We start from the raw sequence: 18,351 nt of genomic DNA, 5'->3' as shown, positions 1-18,351 counted from the left end.
CTGGTTTAAATGGCATCTTTATGTATAAATGTTTTTTATTTATTTTATTATTTATTATTTATTTTATTTTTCAGCACAGAACAGGCCAATTCGGCGCTACTAGTCCATGCCATAACAAATCCCCACCCTCCTAGTCCCACTGACCAGCACTCGGTCCATACCCCTCCAGTCCTCTCCTCTCCATGAAACTATCCAGTATATCCTTAAATGTAACCAATGATCCCGCCTCAACCACTTCTGCCAGAAGCTCATTCCACATCCCTACCACCCTTTGCGTAAAGAAATTACCCCTCATGTTCCCCTTATAATTTTCCCTCTTCAATCTTAAACCATACCCTCTAGTTTGAATCTCCCCCACTCTTAATTGAAAAAGCCTATCCACATTTACTCTGTCTGTCCCTTTTAAAATCTTAAACACCTCTATCAAGTCCCCCCTCAATCTTCTATGCTCCAGAGAAAAAAGCCCTAGTCTGCATAACCTTTCCCTGTAACTCAAACCTTGAAATCCTGTCAACATTCTCGCGAACCTTCTCTGCACTCTCTCTATTTTGTTTATATCTTTCCTATAATTTGGTGACCAAAACTGTACACAGTACTCCAAATTTGGCCTCACCAATGCCTTGTACAATTTCATCATAACCTCCCTACTCTTGAATTCAATACTCCGATTTATGAAGGCCAACATTCCAAATGCCTTCTTCACCACACCATCTACCTGAGTATCAGCCTTGAGGGTATGTCTTGGGTAAACTTGTACCTCTCACTTTGTTCGTTTTAGATTGATCACAGTGTTTGAATTAACAACGCCTGGACTGGTCCCAACTGCCGAAGCGAGGCAATGACGATACACTTGTAGTAGGTTGCCGGGGCGCCGGTAGCAGCTTCTTCACCTCCGCCGACCGGGACGTTGCTCGGACTCTGGCTGTTCTTCCTTCTTGACAAGGGATGTTCCCATCCCTCGGAGAGTCTAAACTTCAGCCGCAGGACCACAGGCTTATATACCCCAAAAACAATTAATCATGCACCCACTCCCTCTAACATTTGTCAGTCAAAATCAAAGCTGAGCATACTATTCTACAATTTAGAAGATTGATTATTATGGAACCAGGATGCTATGATTTCCTGGTTTATCTCGTAGATACAAAGACTCATTAAAACTTCTTGAGCAAGACAGGTTATGACCAATTCGTCAATTTCAGTGTGTCGTATTTGACAACTGCTTTCCCTGGGCCTCACAGTGAATTCCATTTCAAAGTGTATCTTCAGATAAATCCCCATGGCTGAGTTTAACTACATCTGCTAATTCTGAAAGTAAGGTGACCTGAGTGTGGCCCCAGTGTCATCAGTTTCACATAAGCAAACAAGCATCTGAGCACATGGTTTTAATCCTCCATTACAGGGTACTATTTACCATCACTCCTAAATCCCTTTGTTGCTCTGAACATCTCAATAGCCTACCATTTAATGCATATGACCTATTTAGATTTGCCTTTCCAAAATGTAACTCCTCACACTTATCTGTATTAAATTCCATCAGCCATTTCTCAGCCCACACCTCCAGCCTTCCTAAATCACCTTTTAATCTATGGTAATCTTCCTCACTGTCCACAACACCACCAATCTTTGTATCATCCGCAAACTTGCTTATCCAATTCTCCACCCCTACTTCCAGATCGTTAATATATATAACAAACAATAGTGGACCCAGGACTGATCCCTGAGGAACTCCACTAGTCACTGGTCTCCAATTGGACAAAGAATTTTCTACCACTACTCTCTGACACCTCCCATCCAACCATTGCTGAATCCATTTCACTACCTCCTTATTTATACCTAATGTCTCCACATTTTTCCTAACCTCCTGTGGGGAACTTTGTCAAAAGTTTTACTAAAGTCTAAATAGACAACATCCACAGCTTTCCCTTCATCAACCTTTTTTGTAACCCCCTCGAAAAACTCAATCAGGTTTGTCAAGCATGATCTACCCCTGACAAAACCATGCTTATTACTCCCTAGCAATCCCTGTACCTCCAGATATTTGTAAATACCATCCCTCAGAACACTTTACATCAACTTACCCACCACAGACGTCAGACTCATGGGCCTATAATTCCCAGGTTTACATGTGATTACTGTGTGCTGGGTATTGTGTGTGTAATGTTGACCGGAGAGGCACTGTTTCATCAGGTTGTATATAAACAACCAGCTGATAATATACCTGGAACGGTAACAGTTGCAACCTTTACTTATCATCAATGGAAAGGATAGTGCTTTGTTGTTTTTAGATACAGATACAAACCTTACTTAGTTTAGGCCTGTCATAGGGAAGATGCGTCTCCATGGTGCATATTACAATCCGTTCAGTGAAGCCTTCCTGTCTCAGTGTTTCTGCGCAGACCAATCCGGCAGGGCCTGCAGTGAACGGATTATTATCAAAACAAGCACAAATCCTATTTGATGCATATAACATATTTAAGTCCCATGCAATGAAATACCTAACACAGATTGTTACTCCACCCTAACACAGATTGTTACTTCACCCTAACAGATTGTTACTCCACCCTAACACAGATTGTTACTTCACTCTTAGCAGATTGTTACTCCACCCTAACACAGATTGTTACTCCACCCTAACACAGATTGTTACTTCACTCTAACAGATTGTTACTCCACCCTAACACAGATTGTTACTTCACCCTAACACAGATTGTTACTTCACCCTAACAGATTGTTACTCTAACCTAACAGAGATTGTTACTCAACCCTAAAACAGATTGTTACTCCACCCTAACAGATTGTTACTCCACCCTAACAGATTTTACTTCGCCCTAACACAGATTGTTACTGCACCCTACCAGATTGTTACTCCACCCTACCAGATTGTTACTCAACCCTAACACAGATTGTTACTCCACCATGATGAGAAAAGCAAATTGCTACATTTATTTTATTTACAAATGTGATTGAGTTTTTTTGAGGAAGGGTCAAGGAATGGTTGATGAGGGTGGGACAGTGGATGCTGTCAGCACTGACTTTACTATCCCATCTGCAGATTGGAGGAATGACACCTGATTTTCTGTCTGGCCACTCTCCAGCTGGATGGCATTAACATCAATTTCTCTGGTTTTTGCTAACCTGCTCTCCTTCCCCCCCCCTTCCTTTCTCACTGTCAGCTCTCCCCCTTTCCCTCTCCATTCACCCAGCCCTCCCTCCTCCCCCTGCTCACTGCTGTCCCTTCTCTCCCTCCCTTCTCCACCTATCACCTCCTGCTTTTGCGACCACCCCTCCCCCTTGCCTTTTTGTTCGGACGCCTGCCGACATTTTTCCACACCTTGACAAAGGGCTCAAGCCCGAGACGTCGGTTATGTACCTTTACCTTTGCTACATAAAGGACATTATTTGACCTGCTGAGTTTCTCCAGCATTGTGTTTTTACTGACATTTGTAAGACTTTTAACAAGATCCCAAAGGTACCGATGCATGGAATCTAAGATAGCCTGATAGTTTGGATTCAGAATCGGCTGACCCAATACAGGAAGGCACGGGTTGGCGTAGAAATTAGTGCAATGCCATTACAGCACCAGTGATCAGGACCAGGGTTCAAATCCCACGCTGTCTGTAAGGAGTTTGTATGTTTGCCACAGGTCTGTGTGGGGTTTCTCCGGGGGATCCAGTTTCCTCCCACCATTCGAAACGTGCGGGGGTGTAGGTTAAAGGGGCAGAACAGGTCAAAATGGCCTGTTACTGTGTTGTATGTCTGAATAAAAAAGAATATAGTGTAAGTGTGTTAGTCTGACCGGAGTCCCGTGACCACAGGTGTTCCACAGCAATTGGCATTGGGACACCAGTTGTAGTGATGAACCTTAATGACGTGGATGAAAAAGAAGATGGAAGGGTTCAGAAATTACAGGACGATTGGTGGGCCTGCGGAGAGTGTGGAATGTAAAAGAATACCACAGGAAATAGATCGGTTACAGATATATGCAGAGATATGGCAAGCAGGGTTTAATATGGACAGGCGTGATATGTGGTACTTTGGGACACCAAAGATGAGGGACATATACAGTTCACAGCAGGGGTCTTCTCAGCCCTGACGTGCAGAAGGGTTTGTAGAATCAGGCCATTCGATCCTTGAAAGTGACCACGCAGGTCGTCAGGTTGGTAAAGAAGGTGGATGGTGTGCACGTTTGACAGCACCACCTTCCGATACCTGGGACACAAGTTGTGGAATTCTCTCCCAAGACATCTCTGCCACTCTTCTACAGCAGGGTGACGGGCCATTTCGGCCCACAAGCCTGTACTGCCCAATTAACACCCTGTTAACCTATACCCCGGTACGTTTCGAACGGTGGGAGGAAACTGGAGTGCCCCGGGTGAAACGTTCAAACTCCTTACAGACAGTGCGAGATTCGAACCCCGGACCAAATCTTTGGCACTGTAAAAAGGCGTTGCGTCAACTGCTACACCCACCGGTTCCACCCTACTGTTTTGTCAGGAAGATGAGTACAAATGTAAGGAAGCCATGCTCTAGTGATGTAAAAAATATTGGTTTGGCTGCACTAGGAATACCATGTGCAATTCTATTGCCCCATTGAGGAAGGATATGGAGGCCTTGGAAGGAGTAGAGAAATTTAACAGGACATTACCTGGATTTGAAGGTATGAGTTACAAGGAGAGGTTGGACAAACTTGGGTTGTTTTCTGTGCAATATCACAGACCTGATAAAAATTTATATCATTACGAGAGGCATAGATAGGGTGCAAAGTGATCGACGGTACTTGGAGACTTGTGTGGAGCACAAATACGCTTTTATTAGCATACAATTAATGGCCAGTGTCTACAATGGTCTTCAGGTAAATCGGAGGTAAGTTGGGAAAACAGGGTTTATATTGGGACTGATGGGGGTGGAGGCCAAGTGGACAGTTGTCTAATCTACTCATACACAATGAATTCTAGTTCACTGCATAGGGTAGGCAGTCAGAATCTTTTCCCAGAGTAGAAATATGGCATACTGGAGTGCTGAACTAGAGGGGAACCAGCATTCTGGCTGGCAGGTTTGCTAGAGCTGTTGGGGAGGGTTTAAACTAGTTTGGGGGGTGGGGGGGGGAAATCAGAATGTGCAGGCAGAGATTAGTGTAGAAGGTCAAAAGCATGACACTATGGGTTCTGGGTTGGTGAGGAAGGACAGGGAGGGGACAAAACATAAAGGGAGCCAGTTAGAGGGTTATTAGGAATAAAGGGGATGAACTTGGAGCCTGAATCAGTACATGGAATTACAATGTTATGGCCATTACAGAGAGGAAGGGCAAGATTGGCTGATGCAGGGACCGGGATTTAGATGTTTTAAAAGGAATAGGATGGGGGGAAGGGGGAGGGGGGAGTAGCATTAGTGTTTTGGGATAGTATCACAGCGATAGAAAAGGACGCTACAGTGGGAGGGTCCACTGAGTTGGTGTGGGTGGAAGTCTGAAATAAGAAGGGAGCTATCACTGTGCTGGGAATGGTCTATAGGCCCCCAAATAGCCCTCAGTACACTAAGGAGGGAGATCTTGGAATGGTGCGGAAATACAGGGTCGTAGTTGTGGGTGATAAAAAAAAGCAAATTGGGTAAATATGGGGAATATAGAGATTACAAAAGGTGTAGTTTTAAGGCTTTTGAAGAATATAAAGGTGGATAAGTCTCCGGGACCAGACGGGATCTTCCCCAGGTCATTGAGAGAAGTGAAGGAGGAAATAGCAGAGGCTCTGGCGGTAATTTTCCAAATGTCATTAGATATGGGGATAGTGCCGGAGGATTGGCGCATTGCGCATGTGGTTCCGTTATTTAAAAAGGGTTCAAGGAGGAAGCCTGGCAACTATCGACCTGTAAGTTTGACGTCTGTGGTAGGTAAATTAATGGAGAAAATTCTTAGAGATAGTACTTATAAACATCTGGATAGACAGGGTCTTATCAGGAGCACTCAACATGGATTTGTGGGAGGAAGGTCATGTTTGACCAATCTGATTGAATTTTTTGAAGAGGTGACTAGGAATGTGGATGAGGGTAGCACAGTGGATGTTGTCTATATGGACTTCAGTAAGGCCTTCAATAAGGTACCACATGGAAGGTTAGTTAGGAAGGTGCAGTCTTTAGGTATAAATTTTAAGATAGTCAAATGGATTGAACATTGGCTGAAAGGGAGAGGCCAGAGAGTGGTAGTGGATAATTGTCTGTCAGGTTGGAGGCCGGTGACCAGTGGTGTGCCTCAAGGATCTGTATTGGGCCCATTGTTGTTCGTTATATACATTAATGATCTAGATGATGGGGTGGTGAATTGGATTAGTAAATATGCAGACGATACTAAGATAGGTGGAATAGTGGATAATGAAGAAGGTTTTCAAGGATTGCAGAGGGATTTGGGCTGCTTAGAAAAGTGGGCTGAAAAATGGCAGATGGAATTTAATGCTGATAAGTGTGAGGTGCTTCATTTTGGTAAGAAGAATCAGAATAGGACATACGTGGTAAATGGGAGAGCATTGATGAATACAGAAGAGCAGGAAGATTTAGGAGTAACGGTACACCGTTCCCTGAAGGTAGAAACTCACGTGAATAGGGTGGTGAAGAAGGCTTTTAGTATGCTGGCCTTTATCAATCATTGCATGGAATATAGGAGTTGGGAGGTGATGTTGAGATTGTATAAGATGTTGGTGCGGCCTAATTTGGAGTTCTGTGTGCAGTTCTGGTCGCCTAATTATAGGAAGGATATAAACAGAGTGGAGAGAGTGCAGAGAAGGTTTACCAGAATGTTACCTGGGTTTAAGCATCTAGAGTATAGGGAGAGATTGGACAGATTAGGTCTTTATTCTTTGGAGCGTAGAAGGTTGAGAGGGGATTTGATAGAAGTATTTAAGATTATGAAAGGGATAGACAGAGTGGATGTGGATAGACTATTTCCGTTTAGAGGAGGAAAGATTAAAACAAGAGGACATGAGTTAAGAATTAAGGGGCAGAGGTTTAGAGGTAACATGAGGGGGAACTTCTTTACTCAGAGAGTGGTAGCCGTGTGGAATGATCTTCCGGGAGAAATAGTGGCGGCGGAGTCAATTGTATTATTTAAGAAAAGGTTGGACAGGTATATGGATGAGAAGAAGATGGAGGGTTATGGGCATTGTGCAGGGAGGTGGGACTAGAAAGGGGTGTTTGGTTCGGTGTGGACTAGAAGGGCCTAATGGCCTGTTTCCGTGCTGTAATTGTTATGTTATGTTATGTTATGTGATTCCAACTTCTCTAACATTGACTGTTACCTACTGACTGCAAGAGGGATGGATGGGGCTTTATTTGTCAGGACTGTATAAGAAGGATTCCTGACAGTCTATGGACTGGCTGATGAGAAGAGAAGCCAGACTGGATCTGGGGAATGGACCTGGTCAGGTGGTGGACCTCTCGGTGTGGGAGCATTTTGGTGAGAGTGACCACAACTCCCTGAGCTTCAACATAGCTATGGAAAAGGATATAAACAGTCAAAGTGGGTAAGTGCTTAACTGGGGAAGGGCGTTGAGGGAGGAACTAGCGAGAGTAAATTAGAAACATGTCGAAGGGTGAAGACACAGAAGTCATGTGGAGGATGTTTAGGGACCACGTGCTTGGTTCAGGACAGGTTTGTCTCACTGGGACAAAGAGAAGATGATCGGAAAAGGGAACCACAGCTGATGAAACAGGTGAGGCAACTAGATAAGAGGAAGAAGGAAGCATATGTTAGATATAGGAAGCAGGAAACTGGAAGGGCTCAGGAGGACTATATGGTAGCCAGGAGGGAGCTTAAGAAAGGACCTAGGAGAGCTCGAAGTGCACAAGAGAAGGCTTTGGGATGTAAGATTAAGGAGAACCCTGCTACATGTGCCTGGAGGTTGGGGAGGTCCTAAATGAATATTTTGCGTCAATATTCACAAGAAAAAAGGACCTTGATCAGGGTGAGGTTGGAATAAAACAGGCCTGTGGGCTGGACAATGTGGAGATTCAGGAAGAGGAAGTGTTGGAGCTTCTTAAAAACATCAAGATTGATAACTCCCCGGGGCCGGACGTGATATATCCCAGGCTGCTGTGGGAAGGGAGGGAAGAGATAGCTGGGGCAGGAATGATGAGCTTTGAATCCTCTTTGGCCACAGGGGAGGTTCCAGAGGATTGGAGAATGGCAAAAGTGGTCCCCTTGTTTAAAAAAGGTAATAGGAAGAATCCTGGGAATTATAGATGGTGAGTCTTACGTCTGTGGTGTGTAAACTATTGGAGAGGATTCTTCAGGATAGGATCTATGACCATTTAGAGAAGTACCATCTACTCAAGGATAGTCAGTGTGGCTTTGTGAAGGGAAGGTCGTGCCTCACAAGTCTAATTGAGTTTTTGAGGAGGTAACAAAAGAAATTGATGAAGATTGGGTGGTAGATGTGCTAATAGATTTTTTGACAAGGTCCCCCATGAAAGACTCATCCAGAAAGTCATGAGGCATGGGATCAGTGGATCCTTGGTCGTGTAGTTAAAAAAATTGGCTTGCAGGAAGAAAGCAGAGAGTTGCAGTGGAAGGGAAGTATCTGCCCGGAGGTCGGTGACTAGTGGAGGGGCCACAGGGATCTGTCTGGGACCCCTAATCTTTGTGATCTTTATAAATGACCTGGATGAAGAGGCGGATGGATGGGTCAGTAGGTTTGTCGATGACACAAAGGTTAGAGGAGTTGTGGGTGGAGCTGAAGGTTGTCGAAGGTTACAGGAGGATATAGACAGGATGCAGAGTTGGACAGAAAAGTGACAGATGGATTTTAATCTGGCTAAGTGTGAGGTGATGCATTTTGGAAGGACAAACCAGAAGGCTGAGTACAGGGTTAACAGTGTTGAGGAAGAGGGGGACCTTGGGGGTTCAAATCCATACACCCCTCAAGGTCGCCGCACAGGTTGATAGGATAGTTAAGAAGGCTTATGGGATGCTGGGATTCATTAATAGGGGGATTGGATTGAGGAGTCAAGAGGTCATGTTACAACTCCACAAACCTCTGGTAAAACCACACAGAGTATTGTGTTCAGTTCTGGTCACCTCATTATAAGAAGGATGTGAAAGCTATGGAGAGAGCGCAGAGGAGATTTACCAGGATGTTGCCTGGATTGGGAAACAAGTCTTATGAGGCAAGATTAGCAGAGCTGGGACTTTTCTCTTTGGAGCAGAGAAGGATGAGAGGAGATCACTGTGCCATTCTCTAAATCTGAAATGTTTGCAAAGTTGGAAATATGACACTGCATCTCTTCACTCATGGATCGTGAATACCAGGGGCTCAATCGCTCATTCCTCCCGTATCCTAGAAGTAACCTGCTAACATAGGAAAGACCTACTTATTCCTCCTCTTTGCTTTCTGTCTGTCAATCAGTTTTCTGACAATGACCCCCTAATACTATGCATTCTGACCTTCTTTCGTGAGACCATCTTGAAGACCCATGATGGGTCTTCAGTCCTCAGTCACCCAAGGGCTGCTGGCGACCCATGGCGAGGAACCCGTGGAAGCTGCTGGAGATTGCTGTCAGGTGGGGGGGTGGGGGGGATTTGCGCCGGGCTGGAGGGGCATCAGAACCAGGATGTGATGGGGGGTGCTGAGGGTGCTGAAGGGTCTCTAACTGTGTCGGAGATTCGGATCTGGAGCTTGGGATGGCTGACAGTTTGGACTGGACTCTGTGTGGGTGCGAAGTTTGCAGGATCGCTAGAGGCAAATCCACAGATGCTCGGTGACTCTGGGGAAGGGGGGGATCATTCTCTTTTGCTTCTCTTTCTCTGACTGTAAGAGGGGCTTCAGGCAATTTCTGCCAATGTCTCTGGCTTACAGCAGGCAAAAGATAATTTGGTGTCATATGTTTTTACATGACAATAAATTGAATTTTGAAGGCTTCTAAAACACACATCCACTGATTTATCTTTCAATTATGAAGAATCTTTTTTGATTTCTGATTTCCAGTGATCAAAGCTCTAATAGGTCCATGACAGAAGTGCATGCTGAAAGGTTTTCTTTCCTTTTTTTAGTGAAGTCCCCACCCCTTTCTTTGGCCCAGTGTGGGGCTGGGTCTGAGGGCCGTACACTTACCTGTCCCAATGATGAGCACATTGGTGTTGTTGAAACTGCTGTCACTCAGAGTCGCACACCTGGCCATCCACTTCACCCGCTTCTGCGACTGGAGGGCCTGGGGTCAAAGAGGTGGAGATAGCAGTGAGTGGCGCGAGAGAGGAGAGCAGAGATGGAGGCTCCTTGCTCACCATCGTGGTCGTGCACTGCAGAGAGGATCGGTGGCGCAACAACCCAACAAGAGTACAGCAAGCAGATAGACCTGTGTCGGGAGCAGCAGCGGTCGCCACTGATAACATATCCAGTGGGTGACGCCAATACAATTGAGCGGAAAGCCCTACAAAAGGTAGGGGACACAGCCCAGGCCATCACAGGCAAAACTCTCCCCACTACCTACAGGGAACGCTGCTGTCGGAGGGCAGCTGCTGCTACCATCGGGAAAGAGGTACCAGTGCCACAAGACTCGCACCCCAGATTCAGGAACCCCTCCATCATCAGACTCCTCAATGACAAACTCAGAGACTCATTTAAGGACTCGGACTTGTGCAACTTATTGCTGTATTGCACAGTCAATTTGTTTACATTCGTTATCGGTTTACAGTTCTTTATCTGCTTACATGTGTACATTTTTTTTTGCACGTGGTGATTCTGCATCGCCTGCAGGAAAAGGAATCTCAGGGTTGTATGTGATGCCATGTATGTTCTTCAACGATAAGTCGGAAATCTGATGTGCAAGTTCGAAGCGGGGTGTGCGTACACTGCGATGGATCTCGGATGCAGGAGGAGGAGGAGGTTGAGAGCGTTTGGCCGAGAGCCAATGAAAGGGTCCAGGGGGTGGGGGGGGGGTGGTTAGCTGGGTGTTGAAGAATTTATTCTTGTGGCTGAGAAGAACTAGTGGCAGATTAACCATTAGGCTGAAGCCTAGGGGCCCGGAAGGGTGGGGGGAGGGCCCATCAAGCGCCAATGGCTGTCTTCGTTACCCATGGTCCCCTGCCACAGCTGGAACCACTCCGCGTTTCCCCGGCGCAGTCCCTGGCAGAGCAGTTCCAGCCTGTGTGGGGGATTATGGGGAACAAAGACGGCCATTACTCCCGCCTTGAGCCGCCGCCGCACCGGCCACGGACTGCAGGGACCCTCCACTTGACCCCCCTCCTCTGCGCTTCCCATTGGCCAGTTGGACGCAGAGTTCACTTTCCATTGGCTTGCCGCCCCATCGATCGTCGGGTAGCCGGCAATTTTGAAACGCGTCTCTTTTGCACGATGCCAACTCTCTCAAATTTTAGTTTTTTTTTGTTTGCAATGAACATTTCAGCTGTTTCTCTCGGTGTGAAACTACAAAGGTCAACAGGGAAAATGCACCTCTAAAGATCTACATTTAAAAATGGATACAGTTAGATTTTAAACATTAAAATATTGATGGAAAGATCAAATCCAACCTACATTCAAAAGGATTTTTTTTTAAATAGAAGAAAAATTTTCAAGGATCATACAAAACACGATGTGGGGGTGAATCCGGGCCGAGGTCAGCCCCCCACAATGTCGGTAGTGGGCTCCGCCACCGGGCACCGCTTTAATTTCGGCCCCAAGGGCGGCAGAGTTGCCACCCAGCCCTCGCCTAGGGCATTAAAACTACTCTGGATCTTGGATCGTCGGAGACGGTGCCCGACCAATCAAGACACTGGAATCCTCCTTATTTACTTTCCGTGTTCTCACTTATTGGTGGATTTTCATTTGCAGATGAAGACAAGATCGTGCCTACACGTGTGGATGTGAACGATGTCTGGTGATGAACAATGGAAAAGTAACGGGCGGACGGGGAAGCAGTGCCCCTCGACCCTGCGACTCTACCCCTCCGCATATTACCATGGTCTCACAGTTCAAAAACAGGGTGCCACCCCTCATCTGCCATCTCCTTGTGTGCGCTTCCTGCCGACTGGCACGAAAAGAATTCAATGTTCAAAGAGGGAGGGAGAGCCCGAGAGCTGTGAGTAAAATGTTTGTTTTCTTTAAAAACTGAATTGATTTGTATGTTCAGATCTGCCGAGTGAGGCTTCGGAGTCGGTGTCGGGAATCTCCCATTACAAGAGCTCCCAATGCCCGAGTCCCGACTCCGAACCCTCCCTTGTCCCATTGGCCTGACAAGACCAAAGCAATACGAAGCTTTGTCCTCCCCAGCAATAAATCATGCTTTGCTGGAATTAAATATATTTTTTGTGTTTTTTTTTCCCGCCAAAAATGGACCGTTTTAAGTGCCATGCTCGTTACCTATCTGCGCCTTCATAATAACCCGCGGGATGATAATGGTATGGAGGAATTTGCGGTTGCATTGAGGATCTAGGACAGTCGCGGCTCAACAAGGGATCCACTGTTCAGTCCTGCACAGGGTGCAAAATAGTCTGGCCGGAGTGGCCCGGTGAGGTGTCGGATTGGTGCTCCCTGGGTGGGAGGGCTTGATGGCAGCCCCCTCCCATGACCCAAACCCTGGGGGAACCTTACTGAAGATCAGCCGAGGGGTCCACCATTGAGAAGAATGAAGAGGGTCCACTCCATGTTGTACTGGAGATCGAGTGGGGGTGCCCCGGGTAAACTGCTATGGGCACTCTCGGCAGAGCTCTCCCTGTTCCCTGTGCACACCGGTCTGTGAAGGGCAGAGTGGTCATGCCTGGCTGCTCACTGTGAAACTTGGCTCGACCTCTGAGACGAGGATCCTCTGCCATAAACTCTCTCCGGCAGCCCTTGTGGTTATTCTCCATTCGGATTGTGAACTCTGCTTTCTAAGCCATTATTCAGAACACGGCAAACAATGAGCACATGGCCTCAGAGAACCATGTCACGCAAATCAAGAACAAATTCTGCAGATGTAATGGTTTCATTAAGGTTATTTTCCCTGTTTTCTTTTTCCTGTTCTGAACTCCAGCTCTTCATTATTTGGCTTTAAGTCTTTGGCGATCGAGTGGGGGCACAGGCAACTGAGTTGGAGGTTGCAGCTGGCCTGAACTCCACACAAGCTGTGCATTCCTAGATTGGTGGTGTGCAGGTGGGGGGGGGGAGTGTGCATCCCTGGCACGCTCCAGGGCAACACAGAAAGGGCCAAGTACTTCACAAAGTCCCACAAAGCTGGGGTGCGTGTGTGTGTGTGTGTGTGTGTGTGTGTGTGTGCGTGTACGTGTGTGTGTGTATAATTGTGTCCATATATTTATGTGTGTTCGTGTGCTTGTGCACGAATGTGCGTGTGTTCATGCGTGTGTATGCATGGGTATGTTTGTGTGTGCGTGTTCATGTGTGCTTGTGTGCGCTTGTGTGCATGTGTGTTTGTGTGCGTGTGTGTGAAATTAGTGTTATGTTTTACCTTGATGTCAGAAATCCAGAAAAAATTGAGCCCTTTAAACTTAGACATACGGCACGGTAATAGGCCCTTCCAGCCCATGAGCCCATGCTGCCCGATTACACCCAGATGACCTACAACCCTCGGGAACATTTTGTACGGTGGGAGGAAATCCGAGCCCTAGGGGAAACCCATGCAGACACACAGAGAAAGTACAAGCTCCTTATAGCAGTGATTCTCAACCTTTGTCTTCCCACTCAGATGCCGCCTTAAGCAGTCCCTTACTAATCATAGAGCACTTCAATGTTGCAGCAAAACGAGCCTGAAGGGGCCTGCATTATGGCCGTCAGTCACATGGCAGCTGGGGTCTGCCTGACTATATACAAGAGAGCAGCCAGTTCATTAAGATCAGCGTCAACTGCACTGCTTGTTGTGGGTGTCTTATTTCCAAGCTGGAACCTCGAGACATGAACCAACAGCAATATTCTGAAGAGAGAACGTTGACGATGTTGATTGTGCGGAGAGTCAGAGATTCCCCCTCCCCCCCCCCCCCCCCCGGGTGAAATGGCTGGCTCAAGAGGACGTGGGTTTAAGGTGTTGGGGCGGAGGTGTCAGTTCTTTTTTACGCAGAGAGTGGTGGGTGCATGGAATGGACTGCCGGCAACAATGGTGGAGGCATATACGACAGGGTCCTTTAAGAGGCTTTTGGATGGATAATTTAAAATTTCACAAGGACACGGAGTTACCTGTTTACTTGCTCGCACCATTACTTTGTCCTTTTCTATTCTGACCTGCGAAGACAAACATAATTGTTAAAGTGTATCCAGAACTGATATATGCAGATTAATAGGAATGAAACTGGATAGTGTGCAGATGTTGTGATTGTAGTGGAAACACACAGGAATGCCGGAGGAACTCGGCCCATCTCCCAGCATCCACAGGAGGTAAAGAGTTTTGGGCCTGACCCCTTCATCAAGGTTTGAGTAATAAGCAGGCGGGGTAGGAGGAAAGAAAGGGCACAGGGCCACAGGCAAAAGGTGATCATTGGACATGGGTGGGACAGGAAGGGAAAGGTGAGAATTGATCAGGGTAGGGGGGTGGGTCTGTGAATGCAGAACTGGAGGAAAGGAGATGGAGGGAAAGTGGAAGAGACAGAGCTGGAGGAAAGGAGATGAAGGGAAAGTGAAAGAAACAGAGAGCTGGAGGAATAGGGGTAGGGAAAGGGGAGATGGATGGTGGGAATGGAACCCAGAGAAATCTATGTTAATGCTATCTGGTTGGAGGTGCCCAGACGGAAAATGAGGTGTTATTCCTCCAATTTGTGGGGGAGTCCTAGTCCAGCAGTGCTTGAGACCATAGATAGACATGCCGGCATACTGGGAGATCATCATATTGCAGCAGGCAGCGCAAGGGTGCTTGTCAAAAGGATGTCCCAGTCTGCGTCCAGTCCCTCCAGTGCCAAGGTTGTTGCTTCACTTGGAAGGACTGTTTGGGTCCATCGAAGGGCAGTGAGCGAGGAGGTGTGGGTGCAAGAAGAGCATCTCCTGTGGTCACAGGGGTACGAACCAAGGGTGTGATTGGTGGGAAGTGAGAAGTGAATGAAGGAGTCACGGAGGGAGTGGCTGCTGCGGAAGGTGGAGAGGGGAAGGTGTGTCCCATACGAGGTGGCTGAGATTGCAAAGGATAATGTGTTGGATGCGGAGGCTGGTGGGGTGGTAGGTGAGGACAAGATGAAACCTGTCCTTGTTACACTCAGGAACAAAAGGGGCCAGCTCAGATGTATGGCCAATCAAGGTTTAGATCTGCCCACCTGTGAGGCTGGTGCATGATTGGCCCTGGCAGCTGACACATGATAGGTCCACCGGTTTCCAATCAGTGGTTAGATCTACCTACAGGTGAGGTTGATGCACAATTAGTGCTCACAGGTCACGTGGATGGGTCCTGCATTGATAAAGTTCTCTCTCTCTCCCTCCCTCCCTCCCTCCAGATTTTTCATCGGAATTTACTCCCAAAGCCTTTCCCGTGAATGGGTAGAGCTACAAGGCAGCGTAGGTTTGAAATCTGAATTTTCCCTCTCCTAGATGAGCTACCATCCAGGGTTAATGACCCCCATTTGCCTGGAGCAATTGATTTCAAGGAGCCAGTTGCCTGTCTGTTCTGTCAGCTTGAACAGCTCTGCTGGGCATAAGAACTAGGTCACACGTGAAAGCCAGGAATTAGATTTGGTTGTCAGAGGCTGTTTGAGATACTCGCCATAAAGAGCATTAGTTCAGTAGTTGGAGCTCATCCCCACTACCACCCTTTGGTTATAACAACCTTTAGAGCTGGATGGTGGGTGCTGAAGAAGTTAATCCCTTGTTTCTCAGTACACCATGCCTATGGGTGTTGGGTGCTGAAGAAGTTAAATCCTTGTTTCTTGGTATACCGTGCTTGTGTGCAGTGAATATTAGTCTGTCAGTGGGTGCCCTTTTTGTGAATTCCATGTACATAACTAAGGACCACTGTTTATTCATAATGTGTCCAGCCTTGATTTTCTTTGACCTTGTCGTACCTATTCCGAACACAACAACACTTGACTACATTTTACTCATGCCTTGATGAAGGGCTCAGGCCAGAAATGTTGGTTATATAAAGTACTCTGTGTGACCTGCTGAGTTTCTCCAGCATTTTGGTTTCTTTTTCCCTTCACTTCCAAAACGCTTCAAATTCATGAGGCATGATTTCCCACATGCAAAGCAATACAGACTATCCCCTCGTTAGCACTGGTCTTCCCAAAAGAAAATAAATTCTGCATCTCCGAATGCTTGACAGGAACTTTTCCACTACTAATGTAAAGTTCACCAGTGTGTCGTTCCCTGGGATGTGACTGCAGCTCTTCTCAAATTAAGGTAGCAGTCTCCAGACTTCTGGTCCTTTACCCACAGAACCATCGATCAGGTCCTTTGGTCCTTCTACTCTGTGCCGAACTATTATTCTGCCTAGTCCCACTGACCTGCATCCAGTCCGCTGCCTTCCCTACCCCTCCCATCCAGACTACTGCCTTCCCTACCCCTCCCATCCAGGTACCTGTTCAAATTTTTCCTAAATGTGAACATTGGGCCCACATTCGCCACTTCATCTGGCAACTCATTCCTTACTCCCACCACTCTCTGTGTGAAGAAGTTCCCATTAAACTTTTTACCCTATCACCCTGAACCCATGTCCTCTGGTTTGTATCTCACCTGCCTCAATGGAAAAAACCCACCTACATTTACTCTGTCTATCCACCTCTTTAATTTTAAATACCTCTATCAAATCTCCCCTCATTCTTTTACACTTCAGGGAATAAAGTCCTAACCTGTTTAACCTTTCCCTGCAACTTGGTCCCTGAAATCCAGACAACATCCTAATAAATCTCTGCACTCTTTTTATCTTATTGATATCTTTCCTGTAGTTAGGTGATCAAAACTGCACACTATACTCCAAATATGGCCTCACCAATGTCTTATACAACTTTCCGAAAACATCCCAACTCCTATACTTTGATTTATGAAGGCCAATATGTCAAAAGCTTTCTTTACAACCCTATCCACCTGCGATGCCAATTTCAGGGAATTATGTATCATCTGTAGTCCTAGACCCCTCTGTTCTTCTGCACTGCTCAGTGTCCTACCATTTACCAAGTTTGTCCTTTCTTGATTTGTCCTCCCAAAGAGCAACACCTCAAACTTGTCTGCATTAAATTCCATCTGCCATTTTTCCATCTGGTCCAGATCCCTCTGCAGGCTTTGAACGCCTTCTTTACCATTCAATGCTTCCAATCTTAGTGTCATCTGCAAACCTGGTGATTCAATTTACCACATTGTCATCCAGATCATTGATAGAGGTGACAAACAACAATGGCCCCTAGACCCGATTCCCTGAGGCCTTGGTTGGAAAGGTGCAAGAAAATCTCCGCTGGGACCCTGGTGTTTGTATCCTGATGCAAGGGATTTGGGATTTTAGTTCCAAATTTTCTTTCCCAAAGATGATAGCTGGACTAGCTCCTTAACACTGCATCTAAAGTGCCTGTCTGGATATTGTAACCTGTGGTGTGATTAATGGACCCACCAACCAAGGCTCTGTAGCCAGGACTCCAGGGATTGATGTGAGGGATAAAGTGAGGTCATATGGTGGCCAAGCCTTACCTGAAACTTTGGTAAACTGTCCAATGCAGGAAAATCTTCAATATCGCCTGAAGCAATATTAAAACAAGCCCCATGCCATGGGCACCGAACTCTCCCATTGGCCAATACACCTGAAAAGTGAAATTAATTTCAATTACCAATGTTCAGTCTCCTGCTGTGTTGTAAAATAGTGGGTATAAACACAAATCTGGAAACACTCAGCAGGTCAAACGGGGCACTTTATACAGCAAAGATAAAGATACAGGACCAATGTTTTGGGCTTGAACCCTTCATCGAGGGATGGGCAAAATGTAGGCAGGTGTCTGAACAAAATGGCAGGGCTCGGGAGAGGTAGGGGAGGAGCTACAGGCAGGAGGTGGATAAGGGAGGGAGGGCACACCAGCAAACAAGGGGAGAGGGGAATGGCTCTGTGAATGGAGAGGGAAGAGGGTGGTGAGCTGGAGGACAGTGGATGGGGAAGAGAGGGAGAATGGGGAGTGGACTCGCAGAAACCGCTCCAGTTCATTCGGACATTTTTGTCCACACCTTAATGAAGGGCGTAAGCCTGAAACGTCGGTTCTGTATCTTCATCTTTGCTACATAAGGTGCACTGTTTGACCAGCTGAGTTTCTCCAGTGTTGTGCCTTTACTTCAACCACGACGTCTGCAGACTTTTGTGTTTTACTCTTGCAAAAAATGGCTTTATTCTGTTTATAGCTTGTGACGTGGAAACAGTTTGAAACTGAGAGGAGAGGGGGCAGTTTGTGGGAGAAGGGTGAAGGAACCAGGCCCATTTTCCACATCTCTT

General features: G+C 46.5%; 1 protein-coding gene across 1 annotated transcript in view; it reads right to left on the bottom strand.

Annotated features, from left to right (window-relative positions):
- LOC138762428 (apoptosis-inducing factor 3) overlaps nt 1–18,351 on the bottom strand; it is a gene marked incomplete at its 5' end in the record, with an annotated part of 123,597 nt that overhangs the window by 78,773 nt on the left and 26,473 nt on the right. The window contains 4 exons of the mRNA XM_069936184.1: nt 2,300–2,412; nt 10,095–10,191; nt 14,145–14,189; nt 17,565–17,674. Of these exons, the coding sequence (XP_069792285.1) occupies nt 2,300–2,412; nt 10,095–10,191; nt 14,145–14,189; nt 17,565–17,674 (365 nt within the window). The remainder of the gene's footprint in view (nt 1–2,299; nt 2,413–10,094; nt 10,192–14,144; nt 14,190–17,564; nt 17,675–18,351) is intronic.

Source organism: Narcine bancroftii, chromosome 4 (assembly GCF_036971445.1).
Source record: "Narcine bancroftii isolate sNarBan1 chromosome 4, sNarBan1.hap1, whole genome shotgun sequence".
Classification (NCBI taxonomy): Eukaryota; Metazoa; Chordata; class Chondrichthyes; order Torpediniformes; family Narcinidae; genus Narcine; species Narcine bancroftii.
This window is presented reverse-complemented; position numbering and strand designations above follow the sequence as displayed.